Here is a 26,737-nt window from a genome sequence, read left to right as displayed (position 1 = left end):
AAAAATAACATAATGAACCAAAGAAAAGCACAATCTGTCTTCTAACCAAAAACAGTTACAGAAAAAAAGCCCAGCAAAAACTACTGACAATTTACAAAACATTTATTCAAAGCTCAAATATATCAAAAATATTATAAATAAAAGAGAAAACTAGGCAACTATAATAATCCATGACTTGGGGATAGTGCAAAATCATAAAACACACATTTTTCCAAGGTTTTCAATGGGTTAACTAACATGCACCAGGGAATCAGCATATAGAAATTATAAAGTTCTTTTATCTTAGTAATAAAAGATGGATTCTATATTACAAAAAAGATCAATAACTCAAGACAATTTATTAAATGTTCACAAATGTCAAGTGATAGCATAGTAAATACTGTTTTTTATTTTTGTATTTAAAATACAAATAGTAAGTGATGGCACAGAGCTCACTGCTAAATAGTACGCCTTCAGAATACAGCTGACATACCTGAAAACTAACTTCAAATACAAAGGAACCCACAAATGCTCTGAATATTTGACTAATAGAGCTGGGGAAGAGCCCTGTCTTTCATCATGTCCACTTAGTATAAATTACCTTTTTTCTCAGGCAAAGAAGAGCTCAAGAAGAAGGTAGTTAAGTATTCAGATTTCAAGTACCAATTTTCCTTTCTACACAGAGGAGGGAAGTTTCTTTCTTGCTAAAAAGGTAAGTGCTTAAGCAGAATGTTTGTCAACAAATTAAGTAATTAAGCCAGAATGCTAATCTTGAAAGAGGGATGCAAAAAAAAAAAGATAACTGTATCTAGGATTCTTAGTTATATGAGAAATATAATTATTTAAGTTATGCATTGATCAGAAAAAGAAGTGTTAAAAGGAAAAAAAAGAGGAAGGTACCAATAGCTATTTTTTCCTTTAGGGAAAACAGTGTAATAATTTTACGAAATCAGATTCTCTGGGTTGAAAAGGCCTTTTACGTCATTTAGTCCATCTCCCTGCCTAATGTCTAATGTCAAACCCTGAGTATATGTCTGTTCTCGTGAAAGCAAACACATTCCAGAATTATCACATTTTATCTCAGGACAGCTATTAGAAATTTCTTCTTTATTACTAAATGAAAAACTGCTTTCCTATAAAACTATTTACCATTTCTTAATTTTATCTCATGGGACCTTAGTCAATAACTCTAGCTCCTCTTCCATGAAATGGTCCTTTGCCTATCTGAAGGCAGACGTCACAGCTCACTGGGTCTCCTCTTCTCCAGCCTGGACACTCCGGTTGTTTTGGACATTCCTCATAGGATATGGTCTCAAGACCTTTGGAGCCTCTGAGTTAGGCACCTTCTGATCACATGCCATCTAGTCTGTCTAAACCCTTCTCTTTTAAAACATCTTTTCTACCTATTTCAACCATAAACCCAAATTATATAAAATTTAAACATTATGGATACGCATAAATGGCAACTTGAAAGTGCTTTATAATTCTACTCCTCAGAAACAACTACTGTTAAGAGTTTGGTATATATTCTACCATCTTCCCCTACACATGCTTATACTATTATATATTATCCTTCTATATAGGGTCATATTTGATATCCTATTTAACGGCTTGCTTTTTTCCACATAGCAATATGTGTTAGATATCCTTCCACATCAGCACATACAGCTCTAACTCATTTTAAGAGTAACATGATTATTCTACCACATGGATATCCACTGAGGGACATCTTAGTTATTCTCAATATGTCACTAATGTAAACAATATTGTAGTGAATGTCCTTGTATACATATGTATGTATGTGTACTTATATATATGTATATGTATGCACACATATGTAATATCCTCATGCATTCTTGCTACCATTTCTACAGAATATACTATTTGAAATATTATATATTACAACTATTATAGAATAATAAATAATGGAAATATAATATAAATATTACACAGAATATTTCCAAGATACAGGACATAGGGTATGTCCATTTAAATTTGAATAATTTTGCCAAATTGCCTTCTAAAAGTTTTTGCCATTGTACAATCTCAAAAACAATGTTGTTGTTAAAAAAATACACACATGTAGGGGCAGTCTGACCAGCTCCTCATAGCACGGAGCTTCACCTTCCTCCTTTGTTCTGGATCCTCTACGTCACATAATGCAGCCCAAGGCAGCACTCGACTTTTGGGCAGCCACACCATACAGTGCACAGTCAACTGCAACTTGTAAAACCTATTGCACATGTTTCTGTTAAACCACATCTTCTCCATTCTATGGTTAGGAAGTTGCATTCTTAGACCCAAGGACAAAGAATTCTCTATTTCAAGAGAATATAGTCAAAGCAATGTAAAATACGGACTTACCAATTCATTTTTCGTGTTTAGGTTACTCTCTAGCTGCTCACAGCTCTGTTTTTGTAACATGGCCTCCTCTTTTAAGGATTTGTTCAATCTATCTTGATTTTTAATTTCCTCGAGGAATCTGGTTTGTTTGCTCCTAAGCTCTTCAGTTTCCATCATCTTCTTTTCCAGGTCTCTTTCCAGTCTTTCTACCTCTTCTGCCGATACAAATTTAATAGTGTATTGATCATTGTATCTTCTACTTGAAGAAAGCTAAGAATATTTCTCAAATAAGAGCAAAAGAAGTCTTAGAATTGTATAAATACAATTCCACTTTTAAAATTATTCACTATAGGTTTGGAAAAAAAGACTACCTTGAGCTAGAAAGTGATTTATAGTAAGAGGTAAAGAAGGCATTATCTGTTGGATAACAATTTTAAAAGATAACACTTCCAAGTGTTCAATTAGTGTGTGATAAATGAGGTTTTTCCCAGGTCTCCTACAAAGACATGCAATATTTTATTTGATATTAGTAATTACACTTCAAACAATGCTGCAAGCGTATTTGCAAAATACTGTGTTATCTTAAAAATCCTTTCAAGGCTTCCTATTATGCTTAGGATAGGATCCAAAAAGCTTACATGAAGAACTGACATAGCTCTTCGTGATTTGGTCCCAAACTCCCTCTCCAGCCTTTTTCAAGCACACCCCACTGCAGCCTTTCTGCAATGATTCCACTTCTTCAGATCTGTGATGCCTCTTCTCATCTGCAGGCTTTTGGTCACACCATCTGCCTGGAACTGTCTTCCTCCATCTCCCACTGGCCTATTTTGCATCCTCCAGGTCTTAGTCTTAAAAAACGTTTTGAGAAGCCTGCCCTGACTCTACCCTTTCCCCAGGTTAGATGCTTCTCGGGGATGCTCTCACGCCACCCTGCACCTCTGCTGTGGCCCTCATCACACACAGAGTTGTAAAATATGATCAAATAGCTTGGCTGTTGCCTTATCTACTTTAGCGAAAGCAGAAACTGCCTCTATCTGGCTCACCAATGGATCCCAAGAGCTCAGCATATTTAAAGGCTCCTAATTAATATTCAAAGTCATGAATGAATCATAAGCAGTTTAAACATTTCTCCCAATAGTATATTTATATGATGACTTTTCTTTGCATTATTTATATTTTTACGGATTCCAAAACATAAACTTCAGGGTAACAAATGTTGAGGTAGGTGGATCCCAAACTAATAAAAATTCACCATATTTCTCAAGTATTGGATCAAACCACATGAAATTGCATTTTTATAAGTCAAAATGTACCAACATCAATTCCAAATGGTTGAACATACAGGCTCATTTCCTAAGCCTTTAAAAATGGCTATTTCATACCTTCCTCTTTCTCTTTAAACCTCCCATACTCCTATTTTTTCTCAGCTGATGACTTCATATTTAATTGAAAAAACACCAGTGGGAACTTCTTCATTTTCCTACCACCAAAGCAACAAAATTACCCACAGCTGCACATATCTTCTCTCCCTTCTGTTGGAGAAAGTGTCCCACCCCTCTTATCAAGAGACAATCTTTCCTCTCTTTCTTTGATCTCATCTACTTGTCTTCTCAAGTACCAAAAGAATTGAGCCATGATTTGTCTCTCCACTTAGTTCTTCAATATCCTGTTTCTTTAATTACTAGCTCTGAGGTTTACTGCAATCTCTTCTGCCCATTTCCTGGTCTGAAAGCTATTGGTGAATTTTTTTTTTTCACTTTTAAACTTTTTTTTAAACTCATTTATTAGGTACTAGGGGAGAGAAATTGTGGGAGGAAATTTCAAATCTTCATCCAAATGTCTCCCTCTTATTCACTATTCAATCTGTAATCCAGCATTTGTGTCAACGACTCCTTAGCCACTCTTGTCAAGATCATCATCAAATACTGCCAATGTAAAGCACCTCTCTGTGCTCATCTTACTACTTCATGTCTCAGCAACATTCAACATAGCTGACCACTTCCTCTCTTGAAATCATCTCTGGGTTTTTGCAACCCATTATTTCCTGGTGTTCTCCTATCTTGCTGGCCCCTCTTTCTCAGTTTCCTTGGCTAGTTCCCCTTCTAGCTCATCCCAATGCCTGCCCAAGTGAGCTAATCGATTCTGGTAGAATTAAATACCATTTTTATGCTGATGACTCCAAAATTTATATTTCTAGTACAGGTCTCTTTGAACTCTAGACTCACATTTCTGACTCTCTTCTTGGTTTTCTCACAAACATTCAAACTCAGCATTCTGAGTTCTCTCATTTTATAAACACTATCACCATCCAACTACTTACACAAGCCAGAAGCCTGGGCATTATCCATGAGAAAGTGCTGCTGATTCTCCTCCAAAACTGATCTGTCTATTCTACATCCACCACCCAGATACAGGCCACCAACAATTCTAGCCTAGATTACTGCAATAGCCTCCTAACATGTCCCTTTATCTCCACTTTGCCCTGTTCCAAATCATTCTCCATCCTGCATCAAAAATAATCTTCTCAACAGATAAACCGGATCACGTCCTACTCTTGCTTAAAAATTGCCAAGGGCTTTCCACTGCACCTGGAATAAAAGCCAAACCCCAAGGCCCTGTGCCATCTTGCCCCTCCCCATCTCTCCAAACTTCTTCTTGAGTTACCCTCTAGTCATACTGTTTTTCTTTCAGTTCCTTCTCACCAGGGTCTTTCCAACTTCGAAGTACAAGTTGCTCCCTCCCCCTGATGCCTTTGTTCACATGGCTAATCCTCTCTTGCCTCTGCCTTCAGCTTAAATGTCACTTCCTCAGAGAGACATTCCTTTATACCACTTTACCAAAATGGGGGTTCTCCTCTGTTACTTTTTCTGGGTTTACTTGCTTTTTGTCTGTCTTCTCCACTAAAACATAAGCTACACAAAGGCCAGTACCATGTCTTGCTCACCACTGTATCCTTAGTGCCAGATACAGTGTCCAACTCAGAGCACATGCTCAAAGAATATTTGTTGAATTAACCGATTTATGGTGCCACTTTCCATGCTAATTTTAATAGCATTATAAAGTTTATAATAGAATATATTTCTCTGAATAACTTCTGAAAATAAATTCTTCTCCCACTCAAATTTAGTTTTTTAAAAATGTCACCTTACCTAAACTGAATCTCTCAAAAGCTTCCTGTCTGTCCTGAGTGGTTACTGGCTGACCTTCCAAACTTTCCAGTGATCGAAGGTGAAAAATGGTAAACTGGAGGTAATGAGGAAGGGTCACAACTGGATTTTCAACTAGGATCAGAGAAGTCAAATCTTGAAGTGGTTTCAACTTGCTTACATCTTGGAGCTGAAATGATATGAAATGTTATTATTGGTATAATTTAAAAATCATAAACACATCTAAAGGAAGTAATATTCAAGGAAATTGCTATTAACATGGCAAGGAACCTATTCATGAAACCCATTACCCAAAAGTAGGTGTGAGGGGAGGAATAGAAAGGGAGTATTGGAGTGTAGTGTATCAGGGCAGCACTAAGCATTTTCCATATAGCATTTCATTAGTGACTCCTCACAACAACCTATGATATAAGTATCATCTTAATTTTACAGATGAAGAAACTGAGGTTCAAAGAAGTTAGGTGACTTCCCCAAAGCTCAGAGCTTACAAGTGAATGAAACAGGATTTGAATTCAAGTCTGTGTAACTTTAAACCTATTGTCTTTTCATTATACTGATTAAACAAATTGAAATATAAATGGCTATAGAAAAAGATTTTAGTAAATCTTCAGATAACAGTTATAATTGATAGTTAAAAGAAATAAGGATATGCAGAGCTACTTACAGTTTTGAAGTGAGATTTTTACATTTATCCAAAGAAAGATTTTAAAAGGCTGAGAAACACTACTGCTAATAGCTAGTACAAATAAATCCCTCCCAGGTGAACATGCATCACTCTTACTGATGCCAATGTCAAATAGGAACTGGGATGAGAAAGTCACACAAAATGAGAAATAATAATAAATATTTATTGACTGATTTTCCTGTTAACATCAGCTGATGCTGAGTATATCTAAGGACTGCTACTTGGAAGAATATTTGTGGCAAATTTTAGATTCATGGCTCCCTCTTCCCATCACCACATAAACCCCAAGAGCTCCAAGGTGACGCTGTGCAGCATGGTGGGGGCTCTGAGGCTCTCAGGCTGTCACCGTGAAATGCTAGAGAGCCACTTTACCAGATCTCTACGAAGATGAAATAAGACAGCAGGGACACTGTTAACACACGGCATTAAACAAATGCTGCTTATTATTATTATTAGCTTCCACGGTGAAGATTTAAGGAATACAATCTTAGAGTTATTTAGCGTTTTAAAGTTTTTAAAGTATTTTCACATCTATCATTTCATCTGAATCCCACAGCACCTGTAAAGGAGGTGGGGAGGGATTGTTTTCTCCACTTTAAACAGTGAATTTTGGAGAGATGAAGGGATTCTCCAAGGTCACAAAAGGCAAGTCCAGACCCATACTAGAAGTCACATCTTTTATTTTCTATTCTAAGACTGATGTCCTTTAAATTACTATGGCATGATCGTTAAAATTTGAATACATATTTAAATACATTAATGTTTTTACTTAGCAATACTTTTTGAACATCTAACTGTATAAATCGTATGAAACTCAGAAACTGTACTCCAGAGAAAAATATACATTATCAGATATATGAACCATGATAACATAGCTGCCTTACTATAACAAACTAGTGATTAACCTCCTACAACACCTAACTCTAGAATCAAGATTAAATCATAAGTTTGAAAAAAGAACTCTGTTCTAGGCATTCAGTGACCTGGATTTGAAAACAAGTTGTGTGACCTTGGGTAAGAGACTTAACCTCTTGGAGACTTTACTTGGAATCAGACTATGGTACCTGACTCATAGTATTATAAAAATAATCCCTGCACTGTCTCCTAACAACAGTGTTCTGAGCTCAAATGAAATGACAGATGTGCAAATGCCAAGAGGTCCCCCTCAGTCACCATGGAACCATGCAAAACCAGGACTGCCTATATTTAATGACCGCAGAGAATCCTAGGTTATACACGAATTCGATATTTGGTAAAGGATCAAGGACCTTAAAAGAAGAAATTCCACTTTTTAAAAACTTATATTTTAATCTTTTTTCAATAAGTCCAAAAGTTTGAAAAAATTCTTGCTACTTTGAATAACTTACCGACGATATCCTGTTGCCTTTCAGATTGAGGACTCGCAAACATTTTAACTTCTTCCCTAACCATACTGGAATATGTTCAATTTCATTTCCTGCAAGGTTTAGCTTTTGCAGATTATACATATTTTCTATGCCTTCAATTTTGCTGGAAACCAAAAGGTAAAATCGAACTTAGTAAGTACAATTAAAGAGTCCCTCAATTGCATTTTCAGAACAAACAGCCTTGGTTTTATGCAGGGTTACTTTTCATAGTTGTAATTTGCCAAGCCTTTTCATAAATGGGAACCAAAAAACAAATGGCTAAAAATAAATTTACCAGAACAGCTCTGGCAAACTCTTCATTACTCTACCTGTGAATCCCACCTATCTTACTATCAGACTTTATGATCTACAACACAGAAAAGAAGAGTCTGTCCATGGCATTGTCACTAACCACTGTGAAGAGTACTAGCAGACAGCCAGGGGAGAGCTGGAAAACTCAACAGCACACACTGTGCTATGTGCTACAGCCCTGTACATGAGAAGATGCCCTTAATTATTACCTTATTACCAAAACATTAGCTATGCCAGCAGGATATGGCTGCCATTTTGAGCTAGTGGATCCCCTCAAAAGGATATCATACTTACGAACATAAACATTTTAATCAGAATATTCAAATTAATAAAAGATTTATCACACATATTGATGAATTTTCACTGATAAAATACTTTCCAAAGTTGATTCCAATCTAATTCCTTGGTCAATTTTCTATACTGGGCAAGTATTTCCAAGCTTCTTTATTTTTTATTTTTATTTTGTTGAAATTATTTTCATCAGGGTCATTTATTTAATTTTTTAAAGATTGGCACCTGCGCTAACATCTGTTGCCAATCTTTTTTTTCTTCTTCTCCCCAAAGCCCCCCAGCACACAGTTGTATATTCTATTTGTGAGTGCCTCTGGTTGTGCTATATGGGACGCCGCCTCAAGATGGCCTGATGAGTGGTGCCATGTCCACGCCCAGGATCCAAACGGGCGAAACCCTGGGCCGCTGAAGCAGAGTGCGCAAACTTAACCACTTGGCCACGGGGCTGGCCCCTAGGATCATTTATTTTTTCTACAAACTTTATATTAAGGATTTGATTCATTAATCAGTTTTTTTTCCCATTTCATTCTTGCCATATCAGAGCTTCTGCCACTTTTAGTTGTTTTGGGGTTTTTTGGCCATTATATATATCAAGTCTAATGTAGGGAAAGTACAGAGATATAAAGATTTCCAAGATTTGATAATTGTATCATTTTGTCTATGACAAGTTTCCTAGGTGCAGTTTTAGCCACAGTCAGTTTTACCATGTTTATGTCTCAGAGTAATATATATTATGAAGTGGAAACAAGACTGAGAGTATGTTTCTTATAGCAATGAGCAAAAAACATCAGGATAAACACAGAATCAAAAAAAGTTAAGTATCTTTAGGACCAAAATGACAGAGTTAAAACATTCTGCTTCATGTCAACTTTCTCAATGTAATAAGGCAGTGAATCATAGACTATATGTGGGAAAAATTTCTGTCAAAATGGAATGAAGATAAAATTTGGTACTCAAAAGATGTATCTCCTTCTTTGATGATGCCAGATGAGATATTTTTCTGTACTTTAGTAATGCCAAAACATGAAGATAGTAATTGCCTGTGAAGGCTAGACTATCAACGACTAAGGATCAAAGTGCCTGCTGTTTCGAAAGATTCTTGCAGTAAGGTGGCAGCATTAATCTACCTCTTTAACAAACACGATGACCCTGCAACGCTACCTAAAGAAGTATTTACTCACCAAATTTTGTTATAGGATAAGTTGAGTTCACGTAATTTTAACAGCTTGTCCACCTTCTCAATCTTCTCTATTACATTATAGCTGAGATTCAGTACTTCAAGTTTAACACATTTTTCCAAATTTTCGATATACTAATTGGAAACAAATGAATAAATATTTTATACAACAGACGCGTTGACATAGCACAACATGTAAATATGTGCATTAGGGGCTGTCCTAATCAGTCATCAGAGAATAATAAACCCTTACTGCTCTCCTGGACGAGCCCTTGGTGTGGCTCTCCTTGACCAGGAGTAGCAGCTCTCTTCAAGGTGCCAAACCCTCCTTGCCCCTCAGTGGACAACACTTCCTACGTACAGAGAAACGCCAGTCTACCCACCAAGGATTCCTCCACTATCCTTTCCTCCACTTCAGCTTTTCTACATCTCTCCCTCCCTCCCCTCCTCCTTTCTTCAAAGTTCAACTCGGTACTTAAGGCTCTTCGTAAACCTGACTCATCTCCTCTCCTCATGCTCTTGCATTTTCAATGTCTTTCTCTCTCCTGGACCTTCCCCGCAAGTTTAAAAAGTCATTATTTAACAGTTATTCACTATGCACTTACTATATACCAAGTGTGGCATCAGGAAACAGAGATATTGCAGTGAACTAGACAATCCCCTGCTGCAGGAGCCTATGTTCAACATGCTCAATCTCCTCTATATAAAACCAGTCACCTCACGTTGAACTTGTTTTCCTATCAAAGCTATCACCTTATCTCCCTCATTTGCCACCACGTTCTCACAAGACCTGTGTACATTTGCTCACGCGGCCTTCTATTCACTCTTATTCTATGGGTAAGGCAAAGTATTGTCTGCCCTTTCCTGTATTCAAATAGTTCTCTCCAAGATCGTGATTCATTCATCCATTTCACAAACATTTATCAAACACGGATTATGTGCCAGAAGCCGTTCTAGGTACAGGAAATACAGAGGTGAATAAGGAAAACAAGGTTCTTGTTTTCATTTACAGGGAAAGCCAATAAACAAATAAATAAAATTTCACACACTGAAGTGTACTAACAAGAAAATAAAGAAAACATGATGTGACAGAATGCAAGGCACCAAGAGGGCAGATCTGTCTGCTGTGTTCATGGCTATTGCACTAAAGCCTGGCACATAATTGGGTGCTAAATAAATATCTGTTGATTGAAAGAATGAGAGGGAGTGACTGAGGAGAAGGCGGCTAATAGCCATTGGCTGGTAAGAGAAGGCCTCACAGGGGAAGTACACTGAGTTAAGAACAAGAAGTCAGCTGTGTGAACACCTAGGAGCAGAGAATACCAGGCAGAGAAAAAAAATGCAAAGGTTCTAAAAGAATGAACTTGGTGGGTTTGAGAAATAGAAAGAAGGGCTTTTTAACTGACAAATCCAAATGACTTCTTCTAAGTTTTCATTCTATTTGACAACTCTGTGACATTGTACATCATCCCTACCTGCCTGAAGTTCTCCCTCCTTTGGCCTCCATTCATCGTACTCTTGGATCTTTTCCTGTTCCAGTAGCCCTTTCAGACTTCTTCATTGGGTCTGCTTCTTCCCTGCATGCGCGCGCTCTGTCTCTCTCTCTGATTCCCCCTCACTATTTCTCCTCTCAATCCTAGGCATTCTTCAATCTAAGCTCTAAGTTCCCAGAGATCAAAAATGAAGCTTATTTACCTTATCTACTTATGAAGCTTATCTACTCCAACAGACTAACATAATGCTTCGCATATAATAATCACACAGCAAAGATTTACTAATTTGATATTTCATTTTTGCAACTTTTAAACTCCAGCATGTCTCCTTTTTCCTTTTTAATTACACAAGACATAACTATATTTTAATACAAGTTTCCAACAAAACACAAAAAGCCCTCTTCATCAGGTCCCCAGGCCCCCGTAAAAAATCCCACCATTAAAAGATGAGCATTGTTAAGAGGCTGGTGTATATACATCCAGACCTTTCCAATCATTTACCTCCATATATACACATCCCAACTCTAAGATTTTAAAATACACTCTCCTATATTCTTTCCTAATACTTTTATATCATTTTTGTTGGTTGATTTTTGTTTTGTTTTCATTAAGATCTTCAACCTTCTGGAATTAATTTGTGTGATTAATGTAGTAGGCATCCAAGTGTATATTTTTTCCAATTAAAAATTAAGTTGACTATTACAGTGTGTTCATGTTGTTTAGCTTTTGAATAAAGCAGTAAACGCTCTAGAGCAGGGATCAGCAAACTTTTATTGTAAAAGGCCAGAGAGCAAATACTTTTGGCTTTGGGGGCCGTATAGTCTCTGTGACAACTACTTACCTCTGCTACAGGAGAAACAAAAGCAGCCACAGACATATGCATACAAATGATTGTGACTGTGTTCCAACAGAATTTTATTTACAAAAAAAGGCAGCAGGCCCAACTTGGCCTGCAGGCTGTAATCTGCCGATCCTTCTCTAGAGAGAGTCAATAACGAAGAGAGTAATAGGAGCTTATGAATTTGAAGATGTCATATTTCTGATGTAGAACTTCCACTGAAAACAATAAAAGGTTTGCTGCAAATAAGGTGATATTAGGATAAGATGTTTCTGTAAATCTAATATTTTGTTTGTTTTAAAGCACAGAAAAATTAAAAACAATGTCTGTATTCAGAAATGTTGGTAACCTACCCTAAATTTCTTGCCACCATCTTTAGAAAGTGAAAGGTTCAGAGACTTTACCAAGGCCAAATTGTCCTGTTTAGCAAGTTTCTTAACAAGGGCCTCTGTAATATATCGAACTCCTGCTTGTGAATCAGCTTCTGAAATTAGAGAAACAGATCATTATCAGCAAAGGAACACACGAATACTCTGAAAAATAGATTGTTTTGATGTTATATAACAAAAAATTTTTTTCAAGTCATGCAAATGTAAAAACAGTTGGCTGGTTCTATACGTAATATTTTAATAATAATATTTTACTTTATATTGCATTTCATAATAATGACAATAATAGTTATACTCTATAAATATTAGCTGTGTGCCAATGCTTTACATTTAGAAAATTTCATTTGTATAACACACCTTTGAGACTGAAATTATTATTCCAATTTATATAAAAAAATTATGATAATTTGCTCAAGATCTTCCAGCTAGTTATGTGCAAATCCAGCAGTGGAACCCAGGCAGATGACTCCAAAACTTAGACTTTTAACCACACGGAGCACTGAAGTTTTTAGCAATATTTTAATGTTAGTTTTTTAAAAAATAAACTGGCACTATTTAGTTGTTTGTTTTTTAAAATTCTAATCTAAAGTTTAGAAATACTTAAATTCTTAAAAAATCCTTTTTTTATGGTGAGAAACTCAAACTCGTTGGTCTTCTAAATAGAGAAGATCAGCACATGTTTAGTAGAGAGAAAGCACTAACTTGATGGATAGCACACCTTGTCCTAAGACCTTCCTGGATACTGCTATCAAAGCTTGTTAAAGTCATGTTACATTTGACAAAAGCAGCCATAAAAAGAAAACTGCCTCTTGGCTCTTTCTTTATGAGTCAGAAAAAATTAATCCTGGGTTCAGATCCAGCTTGTGGGCCAAAGAGTCCATCTGATTATTTATAATAAGTTAATATCACATTTATTTTGTTTTAAAATAAAATGATTTTTTCCTTTAATTTGGGCTGTTCTAGGAAAGAAAATGACTAATATTCTAAAATATTAATCAAATTAGAAATAACAATGTACCAATTGGCAGCAAGGGTATAGGTCTAAACTCAATGTGGTCAATATTTATTACTAAAAACTGATCAGATATTTAGGTCAATAGTTTGGTGGCTGTGATTTCATTACTCAACAAAGAAATCAGTTTTCTTTCACATTTAATCACATTCAATAGATTCTTAGAAAAAAAGAATCTATTTTTGAAAATAGGTTCCCAGACTAACAGAAGGCTTTTAAGAAAAAAATAAAAACCTTGGTGGAACATATACATGTCCCTTACGTGGAAATCAGTCCATTCACAGATAAGCAGTTTGCCAATAAGCAAACTGGAATAGCCCCAGGGTGGATAACATTTTTATACTGAATGAAGGCACTCCACTCTGAAGTGAACAGATATGCCCTCCCCCTAACCAAGGATGACTGTAAATTTGGCATATGAGCTTTAAGGCGCTCTCCCACCACAGGAAATAAAGCTTCCTTTTTCTGGAAACTCCCTTCTCCTAACTCTTTCTGACATCTTCACCCTCACCCAGAAGCTTCCATCCTCCACTGTCCTGACACAACTTCTGTCAATAAAAACAATAGGTCAAGTTAGTACAAGGATATATGTTACATCTGGACCAAAAATGTAAGTTCAAGATTTTCCATCTTTGCATAAGAGTATGTGGTCAAATTCTCAGATTAAAAAGCAATACCTTTCTGGTCTTGGTAGTCCAAAAGCATAGTGTTTTTATGTGTAATCTCGTCTTGATCACTCCACTGTCCTCCAGAATGAAAAGGGAGAATCTCAGATCCGCTTAAAGGTGACAAGGACCTAGATCTCATATTGGACAGAAGAGATGATGGACTAGGAGAATGAGATGATGGTGGCATCCTTGCTTTGGAAAATTTTTGCTGAGAACCTTTCTTCATTGCAAGAATAAAGCCAGGTGTCCATCAAAACCTGTAACAGTTTTCAGTATATTTAGCAAGGTTAATTTTTTAGAGCTACCAAAACTATTAAATTAATCTATTTCTAGAATTTTCAAGACTACAAAGTTATAAACTCAGAGGCTGTAGATGCTAGGACCCACGCTCCTCCAAACAGATGGGAGCAGACACTATTTCAAACATTGCTGATCACCTGGCCAGAGGAAAAACAGACCTCCAGAGGGTCTTGTATTGACACATGCTCCAGCGAGAAGTCTCACCTGTCATTTCTGTTCTCAACGTACTGGACTGAACTAATCACAATGCTTCCTTCTACCCACAAAGGGTCCTTGAATGTAGGAAGCTGGAAATACTTGGCAACCAGCAGTATTTAATACTGATGAGCACTCTCCCCTTCCTGAAACAGTTTCTTCCTTTGGCTTCTGGGACACCACACTCTCCTGGTATCCTCCTGCCTCCCTGGCCACTCCTTGGCCTCCTTTGCTGGCTCACACTCCTCTATTCAGTCTTTAAATGTCAGAGCTCCTCAAGTCTTTTCTAGTCCCTCTCGAATCTCATTTTAGACAATCTAATGCACACCCATGGCTCCTAATGCCACCTGTATACTGATATTTATATGTTCAATCCAACCTTTCTCTGAGTTCCAGACTCCTATTCTCAACTGCCTACTTGATATCTCATTGACATCCTAAACTCAACATGTTCAAACTGAATTTATCATTTCCCCCATCCCTCCCTAATTTTCCTCCCATCCTGTTTCCTCCTCCAGCATTCCCTAACCAGTGAACAATGCTCATGAGAATAAGCTGGAAACCTGGGAGTCATTCTTGATGCCTCCCTCTCTCTTTTCCCCATACCCAATCAATCACCGAGTTTCGTCACTTTTACCTCCTAAAGATCTCTCCAATTAGTCTACTTCTTTTCATCTCCACTCTAATCCAAGATCTCATCAAACTACTATAATAGTTTCTAACTGATCTCCCTACAAGCTGTCTTGCCTTCCTCCCCATCACTACACTGCAGTCAGACAACCCTGAGTGATCTATTTAAAAAGTAAATCTATCGGTCTGTAATGCACAAAATACTTACCAGGACCTATGAGGTCCCCCATGATATGGCCCTGTCTCTCTAGCTCACTTCTGTCACTCGTTCCCTCAACTTTGTGGGCTCCAGCCACACTGACCTCCACACATACTGCCTTCTGCCGCAAATGCTTACCTTCAGTCTTTTTGTCTTTTTATTTTTAATCTTTTTTTCCCAATTTTTTCTACTGTGGTAAAATACACACAACATAAAATTTACCATCTTAACCATTTTAAGTGTACAGTTCAGTGGTATTAAAAACATTCATAATGTTGTGCAATCACCACCACCTTCCACCTCCGTAACTCCTTTCACCTCGTAAAACTGAAATTCTACACCCATCAAACAATGTACCCATTACACATTCCTCTCTCCCCAGCCCTTGGCAACCACCATTCTACTTTCTGGCTCTACGATTTTGACTACTCTAAGTATCTCATATAAGTGGAATCATCACAGTATTTGTCTTTTCATGACTGGCTTATTTCACTTAGCATAATGTCCCCAGGGTTCATCCATATTATAGCATATGTCAGAATTTACTTCCTTCTTAAGATTGTATAATATTCTATTGTATGTATACCATATTTTGCTTACTCATTCAGCCGTCAATGAATGCTTGGGTTGCTTCCATGTTTTAGCTACTGTGAATATTACAACAGACATGGGTGTACAAATATCTCTTCTGAGTATATACTCAGAACTGAACTGCTGGATAATATGCCAATTCTATTTTCAATCTTTTGAGGAACCACCATACTGTTTTCCTCAGCAGCTGTACCATTTTACATTCCCACCAACAGCGCATTGCGGTTCAATTTCACCCTATTCTTGCCAACATTTATGTTTAGTTTTTGATAGCAGCCATCCTAATGGGTGTGAGGTGACATCTCATTGTAGTTTTCATTTGCATTTCCCTAATGATTAGTGATGATGAGCATCTTTTCATGTGCTTATTGGCCATTTGCATATCTTCCTTGAAGAAATGTCTACTCAAGTCCTTTGCTCTTTTGTTTGTTTTGTGTGCAAGATTGGCCTTGAGCTAACATCTGTGTTAATCTTCCTCTATTTTATGTCAGACGCTGCCACAGCATGGCTTGACACGTGGTGCTAGGGCTGCGCCCAGGATCCGAACCTGCGAACCCTAGGTAGTAGAGGTGGAGCGTGTGAACTTAACCACTACGCCACCAGGCTGGCCCCACGTTGCCCTTTTTAAAATCAGGTTGTTTTGTTGTTGTTGTTGAGTTTTAGGAGTTCTCTATATATATTCTGGATATTAATCCCTTATCAGATATATGATTTGCAAATATTTTCACCCATTCTGTGGGCTGCCTTTTTACTCTGTTGATATTGTCTTTTGATGCACATTTAAAAATTTTCACAAAGTCCAATTTGTCTATTTTTTCTTTGATTGCCTGTGCCTTTGGTGTCATATCCAAGAAATCACTGTCAAATTCACTGTCATGAGGATTTGCCCTGTGTTTTCTTCTAAGAGATTTATAGTTTTAGGTCTTACATTTTGGTCTTTGATCCATTTTGAGTTCATTTTTGTATATGGTGTCAGGGAAGGGTCTAACTTGATTCTTTTGCATGCGGACATCCAGTTTTCCCAGCACCATTTTTGAAAACACTGCCCTTTCCCCCTTGAATGGTCCTGGCATCTTTGTCAAAAACTATTTGACCACATATGCAAGGGTTTGTTTCTGGGCTTTCTACTCTATTCCATTCGTCTATGTTTGTCTTAATATCAATACCATGCTGTTTTGATTAATGTAGCTGTGTAGTAAGTTGTGAAATCAGGAAGTGTTGAGTCCTTCAGCTTTGTCCTTTCTTAAGACTGTTTTGGCTATTTGGCGTCCCCAGTCTTTTTATCATGTTAATTCTTAGTCTTCCTTCAGAGATCAGCTCAACAACAGTTGCTTCCTCAGGAAAGCCTCCTCTGTAGGGCAGGCTAAGGAAAGTCCTCAGTTATATACTTTCAATCAATGTGTCTTTTTTCCTCAAATAATCACAGTTTGCAATTATACATTTATGTTATTATTTGCTCAACATCTGTGTCCCCACTGGACTGTAAGCTCCGTGAGAGCTTCCGTTTTGTTTACCACTGTCTCCCAGTCTAGCATAGTGCCTGGCATCTAGCAAGAACTCAATAAATATTTGTTGAATGAATAAATGAAGTTATTTTCCACTTGTCCCTCTCCCTCACCCATCAAGACATTGATTCTAGTTCTGAACTATTTCTAAATTCATCTCTATCTATCTTCACAACTACCACCTTAGATCCAACTGTTATCATCTCTTGCTTAGACTATTATGATACTCTCATAACCAGCTTCCAATCTTTCTTTGCTTCGCCTTCAATCCATTCTCCATCTTTCACTCACTTACTTTATAAAAACAAGAGAAATTTGATGGTTCTCACTGCCTATAAGTCTAAACATTTCAGCACCATACAGAAGGCGCACCACAATCTGGCCCAATTTTCTGGCCTAATCTCTCACGCCTCCCCACCATGCACCCTGCACTCACTCTAGTCATCTTTTTATTATTACCTAGACACATCATGAGTTTCTGCTCATGAAATTCCCTCTTCTTAGAATGGCATCCTCTTCTTCCTCTCTACCAACTAAAATGTCATTTTATTTGTGAAGGCTTTCCAGAAATCCACTTCTTTCAGGTAGAATTAATCCTCCCTGCTTGTTATCACACTGAATATTCCTCTGTCAGAGAACTCATTCTACTATACATTTTTGGCTTGCCCAGAATGTAACACCCGCAAGTGGAGGGATGATGTCTTATTTGTCTTGAATTCCCAGCCCCTCAACAGTAGGTTATGAATGTCTCTAACATTTTACATCTAGAATTCAATCTGTTTAGAGACCATACTTTCAACAGTGTGTGTGCACTCTCTCTCTGTATGAGGATGAGTGTATATGTTTTTGTTGTAGTACATTATACATATAGAAAAAGCACACAAATTGTAAGTATACAGCTCCATGAATTTTTATATAGTGAACACAAGCTGTGTAACTAGTATCCAGATCAAGAAACAGAATATTACCAAAACCTCAGAAGCTCTCTCATGCCCCCTTCCAGTCATTAACCTCCACACATGGGTAATCTCTACCCTGACTTCTTTTTAAACAATTTTTTAACTTTACATGAATGAAATCATAGACTATCTTTTATATCTGCCTTCTTTTGTTAAACACTATGCTTCTGATATTCATTCATGTCTGCTTCACGTTATTCGAAAAACATCTGATTGCTTCAAACTCCCATGTCTGCTATTGCTTGTCCACAAAAATCAATTTTATTGCAGTTTAGGTATTCCAGAGGAACTAAAGCATTTATTGATGAAAGGGACCTTAGTCAAATTCCTTTACTTTTCTTATAAGAAAATTAAGGCCCAGAATGCTAAATGACTGGGTCAGACATAATGCTGGCTGTAGTAATGATGAGAATCAGTTCTCCTCTCAAACTAATTTGTAAGTCAAATCACATAATTAACCTAGTAGAATGTAAGTTCCATGAAGGCAGGGACATTGTTCACTGATGTATTTCAGGCCTAGAACAGAGCCTAGCAGATAGCAGATAATTAATATTTACTGAATGAATTATGCATAAATAACATGGAACTGATAAAATGCTATTTAGTACCTCAACAAAAGGATATCTTCATGAGGAATATTAGTCCTCAACACCAAGAGTCCTAATTCCAAGGTTAGGTTTATGCAAAAAAGTTTTTCAAGATATACAATTGCTCTTATAAGTACATTCGGTCTGAAAACATTGCAAAAATTATAAATTTGACAAATTTTTAGACAAAAAAACTTATAAGATGTATAGGTCTTCAGCAAGGCTGCATTAACAATGATCCTATTTTTGCTCAATATCCATAATATCCCCAATTCTCACTGCTTAAGAAGTGAAGACAAAACACAAATTATTTTTTAGAAAAGTTACCTTCAATCCAAAGATTTGGGGTAGCTCAAATCTTATGCCATTTAAGTTGGTATTAGAAAGAGTTATTATTACAGTTTGATACGTGAATATCCTCATATATAATATACTTTTACAGGTATATGAGTATTATCATACAGGCTGGGATTATGAAGAAACTTATTTTTTAAATGGTTGGAACATATATAGTATGTGTAGAGGAGAGCTGCCATTAGTATATTCAATCAATTAACCAACATTTGGCAGATGTCACCTTTCAATGACTATATAATCATTCTAGGAATGCTGATCTTGCCTGAAACATTTCTGGAATTCCTCTTTGGGTCCTTTCAGAATTAACTTACAAGTCTCACAAGAAAATCAGACCCATCACTTCAGCTGCAGTTTGTTTTTATTTTCCCAATTTGATCATTAACTTTACCAGGTGCCAAATATCGTGATAAGCTCTTACATGTATCATCACATTAGGATTAAATACAACAACTCTATGAAATAGGTGTTTTCATCTTCCATTTCAAAGATTAAGAGGTTAAACAATTTTTTCAAAGTTCCATAACTAATTGGTTAAGCCAAGACTTGAATCCTGATCTGATTCCAAAGCCCACATCTTCATTACGATGTCGTATTGCTGACCGAGTTTTCTGGAGCCCAGACCATGTTTGATTTGCTCTCATGGTGCCTTGCACAAAACAGATCATAAAAAAATGCCACTAAATAACCCTGATTAATGGATGTCATATACTATGAAACCAATTTCTGAACACAAAACAGACAATTTAATAGAACGATAGCATCACTGACTATGATCCAGCTTCTTAAGGTGACTAGCTTGAAAGGAAAAAAAACTTACTACAGTTGTTTTTAAAAAGTGACTTTTTCACAGTTATACAGTATAATATGGCAAACTGCCTTGTTCCAATAGTCTAGTTCACTTTAGACTGCAAACTTACATGTGTTTTTACTTTTTCTTTCACTCATTTTTTTCATGTTAAGCCATAGGTCAGAGAAGCTTCCCCCTAATTCACATAACCACTATTTATGCCATAGCCACAGAGCTTTTGGTCCTAATTTCACAAGTGTGGCTGACAATTTTTGTGTCTTATATCACACCATTCTGCTATGGGAAAAAGTCTCCTAGCAATATTACTGATTCTGTGCTAATCTGTACTGGCATTGTCTTTCTCCATAAGAATAATACACTCAAACTTAATAAGAGCTAAGAGGCATGTGCTTTAAAGGTAAAATTTTATTTATTCCCAAATTAAATGTAGTTTTCACAGGGCAAGAGATTAAAAAAATAAAAGAAGGGAGGGACAAGGCACAGTTTCTACTTCTATGTAGCTTTCTCTATGCCATAGCATGATAGAAAATTATAAAATTAGAATAATAGTGCATGCTACATGTTACAGAGATATGCTTTATATTTTTTTAGTTTCTTGGTTGACAAAAAAGCACATCCTATGTTTTCATGCAATGCAATTATTTTGTATCCTGCATTTTAGGCTTCTCTCTAAATTTTTGAAATACCGAACCATCCTGAATTCGTCTCATAACATCCTAATGACCAAGACCCTTTGGGCCTCATTGGACTATCATGACGTCCTGTGTTACCTCTCCTGATTAGAAAAACTCTGCCTTACTCACTTACAGGGTTAAAAAAAATACTAGAATGGATTCCAGAAATCTAGATCAACTCCTTCCTTTTATGAATTGTAACAGGGAAGATTAAGTGATGGTTGCAAAGCCACAATGCATTCCTAGATCCCCTCCCTGGGTTGCTACAGCTCCTGTAAAGCCTGGTCCTTGAACAGATATGTATTACCATCTCATGGAATAGCTAACTCAGTGAACTGGGCCTACAGATTTACTGCGTTTAAGAATGGCTGGCATTATCTCAGACACTACCACCCAGAGGGAGTAAATCTTGAACTACAATTTTAATGGAGCAATGCCGATGTTGTTTGACCCTAGGATGTAGCTTGCAATTACATAAACAAAGACCAAGCCATAGAAAAGAGAAGACAGAGCTGAGGTAGGGCTAGAGTGTGTGAAGGGGCAGGACAAAGAGAAAATAAAACAAGCAAAGCAAGTCTAGAGCTGGAGACACATTTTGAAGGCCCAGAAGGTGGTCTGCAGAGCAAGAGAAAACTATTGGAAGGGTGTGATAATCAGAATCACGTGCCCAGGCAACACTGGTCGTCACTCCCAGACTCAGATATTTGCTCTGATCCAATGACCCTGTCCATTACAGCTCAGTAGACACCACACCTCCACCTACATCCAGCCCTTCCTAACATTCCGTCGTCTTCTCTGATCTCCAAATGACACAGATCTGGATAAACCCCAAACCTTCCATCTCTCTTCCCAGCCCACTCCAAAATGCAAATATCCACCCCCACTTCTTGACCTCCATATCCCTCTCCACTACAGTCCTTGGCCCTCTAATGACATCTCAGTATCTTCCCTACAATTCGACTTTATCCCATACCCCTGAACCCACTTAAATACTCCTCCTCTTTAACCTTCTCTAGTCCTTTCATATGCCTGATTGCCGTTCCTCCCTCCAGAGACTCCAGCCACTCTTCTTTCCACAGTTCTCTTATCCTGTGGTTGTCAACTTCTGCTTCCTATCTCTCACCTCATTCTGACCGCTAAGTTTTCCCACAAATTCTGTCCCAATTCCCTAACACTGTTTCTCTCTACAGTTCTTTCCAGTACCCTGCCTCAACACTTCTGTATTCATCCTGATTTCCCAAACTGCTCATCCCAGCAAATATTCTGACATCCTAATTCATTCCAATACTCTTCTAATTATTCCCCTCCTCGAACAAAATACTCAAACCTCCACCCATTCCTCCTCATACCAACACACTTACTTACCTACTTGCCTTTCCCTTCTAACACTCTGACCTCTGTGTCCTTCTCCATCCTAATAACATCCTGAATTCTCCTCTCACATTTCTCTTCATTCTACTCAGGTACTCCAAAACCCAAGCTTCCCATTCCTTTCCAGGATTTATTCATTCAGTTTTATGGAGCAACTTTTAGGTGCCAAGAACTGCACTAAGCTCTAAGAACACAGAGCTGAGAAGGCGGGGTTGCTATACTCAAGATGCACAACAGGATTATATCTCCCTATTATACACGGTCTCTGAACCAAGTAGTCTCCTTTATAACATTTTACTATTAGAATTAAATGATAATTGTTAAACAACTTGATTATTGCTTGTTTCTTCTTCTAGAGTTTAAGCTACAAGACGGCAGGGACTCTGTCTATTGTTTGGTGCACAATAAATATTTGTTGAATGACCAAATTTAAATCCTCGCAGATGGTGAATAAGATCAGAATTATTAACCTCATTTACAAGTGGCAGTGTATCGTTAAGAATTAAGAGCTTGGATTCCAGACCTAAACAGCCTGAATTCAAATGCTAGTTTTCCACTTTCTGTGTGACATTAGGCAAATTACCTAACTTCTATCATCCTCAGTTTCATCACTTTTAAAATGGGGATGGTAACCTCACATAAGTTATTTTCAGTTCTAAATCAGTTAATACACGCAAAGGACTTAGAACTAAACCTGACACACAGCGTACACTCAAAAGTAATTAGCAATGATTTTTACAAATGAGAAAACAGATGCTCAGAAAGGTTAAGGAACATGCCCACAGTCACAGAGCCGATGAAGTAACACAAGGCGGTAGAATCAAGACTTGAACTCAAGTTTTGACCTCAAAATTCACTCGTCCCTGAACCATTATACAACAAAGTATTTGCTCTTTCTCCTTTTGCTCTCCTCCTCCATCCCAATATCCTAACTCTCATTTTTCTCCACGTACTATATTCCGTTTGATCCCATGACACCCGTCAGGAGACCCAACCATCCTTTACCGCTGTCATTCCCCACAGCCACCTGGCACACCGCAGCCCCTCCCCCGTCCTCTCGGTGGTGGGACCCCCATCCTTCTCGGCGCCGCACCCCAATGCCCACACCTCCCCCACACTCTGGTCCTCCACCGCTAAGCGCCCCCGCATCCCCACCCCTGACCTCCTCCCTTCTCATCTAAACCTCCTCCTTCATCCTCCTCCCCACGCCCGTTCCGGGCCCTCCCCTCCTTCCCGTCCAATCCCAATTCCCAGACACACACCCCCGCCCCGAATCCATCCCAAGCCGGCCCACCCCGCGCTCGGTCCAGGCCCTCCCGCCTTCGCCGCCGGCCCCCACTGCCCCGTCCGGCTGTCGGAGAACGGCCTCGACCGGGCCTGGCACTCACCGCCGAGGAGCCGAGCCGAGGAGAGCGGGCCTGCGGGGCGACGCGGGACAGAGATTCGCCGGTCGTTCCCTTTACGCGCCCGGCGGCGCGACGGCCATTTTGTTGTGTTGTGCCGGTTGCCCGGGGGGCAGCGCGCGCGACGTGGGCGGGGCCTGCGGCGGCCACGCCCCCTGGAGCCGTTGGGGGCGGGGCTTCCCGCCGCCGGCGCGCAAAGGCGCGGGGAACCCTGGTGCGGAGGCCGCGGGAGGCGAGGTTTCCCGCCGCTGCCCGGGCGAGCCTATCTGCTTTCCCGAGGCGAAGGTGCTGACGCCTCCCGCCAGGGCGCGGACCTGCTCCCTGGGGGCGGGCCCGGAGGACGGCTGAGGGACCCACGCGGCGCTGTCGCCGAGCCCCCGCGCTTCCGAGGCGGGCGGTCCGGCCTTGAGCTTGAAGGCCCCGCAGCGCGCTCGGAGGCGACTTCTCTTCTCAGGGACCAAACCGACCAGATGTGGCGGAAGCGCTGCGCGAACGCGGCCAGGGCTCCGCTGCCGCCCGGGGTGCAGGGAGCGACAGCGGCCCGGAGATCCGGACCGAGAACATTCCCGCTGGTTGCGGAGGAGAAGGCTCCTCTGGCGGGTGACGGGGAAGCTAAAGCGAGCAGCATCTGAGACTCCAGTGGCGCTTGCCTGAAAGTGCTGCGTTTCACTCATTCCACAGATATTTAAAGAGAATTGAGCAGATACTGTGCTGGATGCCAGGGAAGGACAGTGCATCTTTTTATAAACGTTGTCACCAAGGACGCTTTCCTCCACTCCAGCTTCCCATTTCCGAGCTTGTACCCTGGACCGTGTCGCCATCGGAGGCGGCACCGTCTCCAGAAATCTCCCAATATTGTCGCTCCCTCTCTGCGAACCGTTAACAGCTCGCTTGCTCCAAAGACCCCGTCCCAGCACAGTTTTTAAATTCACTGTGACGTGCAGAGCCTCGTTCCTACCCATTTCTCACAAGCAGTTCCTTCCTTCCTTCATGTTAGAGCTCATGGTCCATCTTTGGAACAGTATTTTAGAAATTCTCTGTATCCGTGCCTCAGTTTCCTCATCTAGGAAATGAGATAATCATACCCACTTCCTAAAGTTTTCCTGCTACTTATAAAAGTTAATGCATGTGAAAGAACTTAGAACAGTGCCTGCCCCATGGTAAGTCCTCAATCTGTTTTTAGTTATCTTATTGTTAGGCAAAGGTGTTCCAGGAGAAGCGACGTTCATCCTAGGCCTGAAAGAGGGAAAGAATTTAGTCAAGGAGTAGGTGAGTGGGGGAAGAATTCGCTGGCAAAGGGAACAACTTGTGCAAATCCCAAGAGGAGGCGGAAAAAAGAGCTTGGCAGTCAGCTGGATGTTGAGTAGATCAGTATGGCTGGTGCAAAAATTTGGAGTAGGGAAGCTAAAAAAGAAGAAGCTGGAAGAGGGACCCCATTATAAGGCACGTTAGGCATTGGTAATTTTTCCTAAAGGCAGAGATGGAAATTCAAGTGACTTCCAACAGGGGGCACCATTCACATTCACATTTACTTGAATGATGCTCCCCTCTCCCCAAATATTTATGGACACAGAAGAAAGCACTTGGAGTTTCAGATGGTATTTATTAGTTTGGAACGTGGATATTGTTGAATTTCAGTTCTACTATTGTTTGTTTGTTTTGACACTCGTTTCATTTTCTCTTTTCCACCAGAGAATTGGATTTCTTGTGTAACCTCACTGCTGTGCCCCTCAAAGTCTGTAATGATATTCAGGTGGCATCCATTATCAAATCACCATGCGCTGCTATAGTTCATTATCAATCTTATTTTGGTAGCCATCAAAAATATATGCAAAATCCAAAAACAGGAAATAAAAAATATATATATATATATATGCAAAATCCAAAAACAGGAAATAAATATATATATATGCAAAATCCAAAGGATGGCACAAAACACTTATTTTTCCCTTGGGTAGTCTCTCAATCCTTACCCAGTTAACCTTGATGGGTGCTTTCCAGTCCCTTCTTGCCCAGTTTTCCTCTTTCGTTCAGACGTAGTACTCTCTGTTGGTGTCTAGCACGGGTAAAGGCTTTGGATAGACCTCGAGCATTAGAGACGTCAGAGGGGAAACGTTTCTGTAGCTAATTTGAATACTAACTGCCTCTCTTAACATGCTGAAAGAATCCCTCTCCCCAAAGCAGGAGTGAGAATAGGGAAGGAGTGAGAGCAGCTCTTTCATTCCACACTAATTTGTCTTTATCCGATTAATATGAAGAAGTCGTCACTCTTCCAAGTTGCATTAACAGTACAAATACTAGCCATGGCAGAGTGACCTAGCTATCCCTCGGTCCTGGTTTCCCAATGATAGCAAAACTATTCTGTTTGTTTTAACTTGCCTCATGTTTTGCAGCCCAGTTTAATCATTTTGCAAATTTGCTTTAGACGAGAATCAGACTAGCTCGTCAGGCAGGGATGACAGCTTCCATTATTGCCATTTCTTCCCATGACTTGCAGTATGACTTTAAAAATTAACTGGCTCACAGATATATTTTTAAATAAATGCTTATTTTTTTAATGTCACAGAGTAAGACATTTATTTTATAATTTGAAATATAAAAAATCATGTGCTATGTCTAAATCCAAATTCTGCATTAGATACCTAAAATATTGATATGTAAAAATAACATGACTTGGAAAGAATGTAGGATGACCTGCCATTATCTGCAAAGTACCAAATAAATTCCTTGGGTTTGGCTTGCAAAGCCCTTAATAATCTTTCCTCAATGTTCTGGGTTTGTTTTTTGATTTTTGTTTTTGTTGTTGTTGTTGACCTCCTTGCTCTCCTCTTTGTTTGTCTATATATTAAAACCCTATTGTGTGCCAGGTCTGTGGGACTGTCATGGTAAATGAGATGCACACGGTTTCTGCCCTCAAAAAGACTGCAATAAATATAGAAAAGTAAGACTGTGACAAATGTCCAGTAATTCATAACTACCCTACTCAGGTTAACCTTGGGCTGTTTCCAGTGTCAAGGTTTGTGGCGACACCGTGACTTGAGGAATCTGGGGCCTGCTTTGTGAGTTCTGACCTACTCTAAAGAGGGCTAGGATAGGCCTCAGGTGCTCAGGTCCAAACCAGACCCACTCGGGCAAACCTTGAACTCCTCTGTCTCTGAACTATACTGCCTGAGTCCAAACTGTTATCTATCCTTCACCTCCCACATGATCAGAGAATATTTAAGACCAAAACAGTCTCCAAATACGATTTGCTGATGTCCAGCTTTGAAATATTTTAAGCTTTAAATTCCAACGACTTCCAGTGAAGCTGAGCTCAAGGAAAGTCAGCATGGCAGACAATGTGCTTTTATCAGAATTATCTTCCCAGCTCCATGTAGCGTGATGCGGGAGCTTGAAATCCTCTTTACTCTCTCTTATAA

At 39.0% G+C, this 26,737-nt stretch overlaps 1 protein-coding gene across 6 annotated transcripts in view; it reads right to left on the bottom strand.

Moving 5' to 3' along the window:
- The window catches only part of CNTRL (centriolin), a 79,769-nt gene extending 56,130 nt beyond the window's left edge, over positions 1-23,639 (bottom strand). For 4 of the 6 annotated variants that reach the window (XM_070250380.1, XM_070250381.1, XM_023628611.2 and 1 more), the window contains exons 1-7: positions 23,304-23,450; positions 13,749-13,996; positions 12,024-12,154; positions 9,344-9,474; positions 7,542-7,683; positions 5,472-5,658; positions 2,344-2,537 (exon numbers count right to left, since the gene is read on the bottom strand). In XM_070250380.1, coding sequence (XP_070106481.1) covers positions 2,344-2,537; positions 5,472-5,658; positions 7,542-7,683; positions 9,344-9,474; positions 12,024-12,154; positions 13,749-13,965 — 1,002 coding nt within the window. In that variant the 5' untranslated portion in view covers positions 13,966-13,996; positions 23,304-23,450. Of the gene's footprint in view, positions 1-2,343; positions 2,538-5,471; positions 5,659-7,541; positions 7,684-9,343; positions 9,475-12,023; positions 12,155-13,748; positions 13,997-23,303 lie in introns of all 6 variants that reach the window. The other 2 variants (XM_023628610.2, NM_001308962.2) reach the window with 2 other exon arrangements.
- Positions 23,640-26,737: the final 3,098 nt, after the last annotated feature.

The sequence above is a fragment of the Equus caballus genome, chromosome 25 (genome assembly GCF_041296265.1).
Source record: "Equus caballus isolate H_3958 breed thoroughbred chromosome 25, TB-T2T, whole genome shotgun sequence".
Taxonomy (NCBI): domain Eukaryota; kingdom Metazoa; phylum Chordata; class Mammalia; order Perissodactyla; family Equidae; genus Equus; species Equus caballus.
Note: the sequence above shows the minus strand (reverse complement) of the source record. Positions and strands in the feature narration are given on the sequence as shown.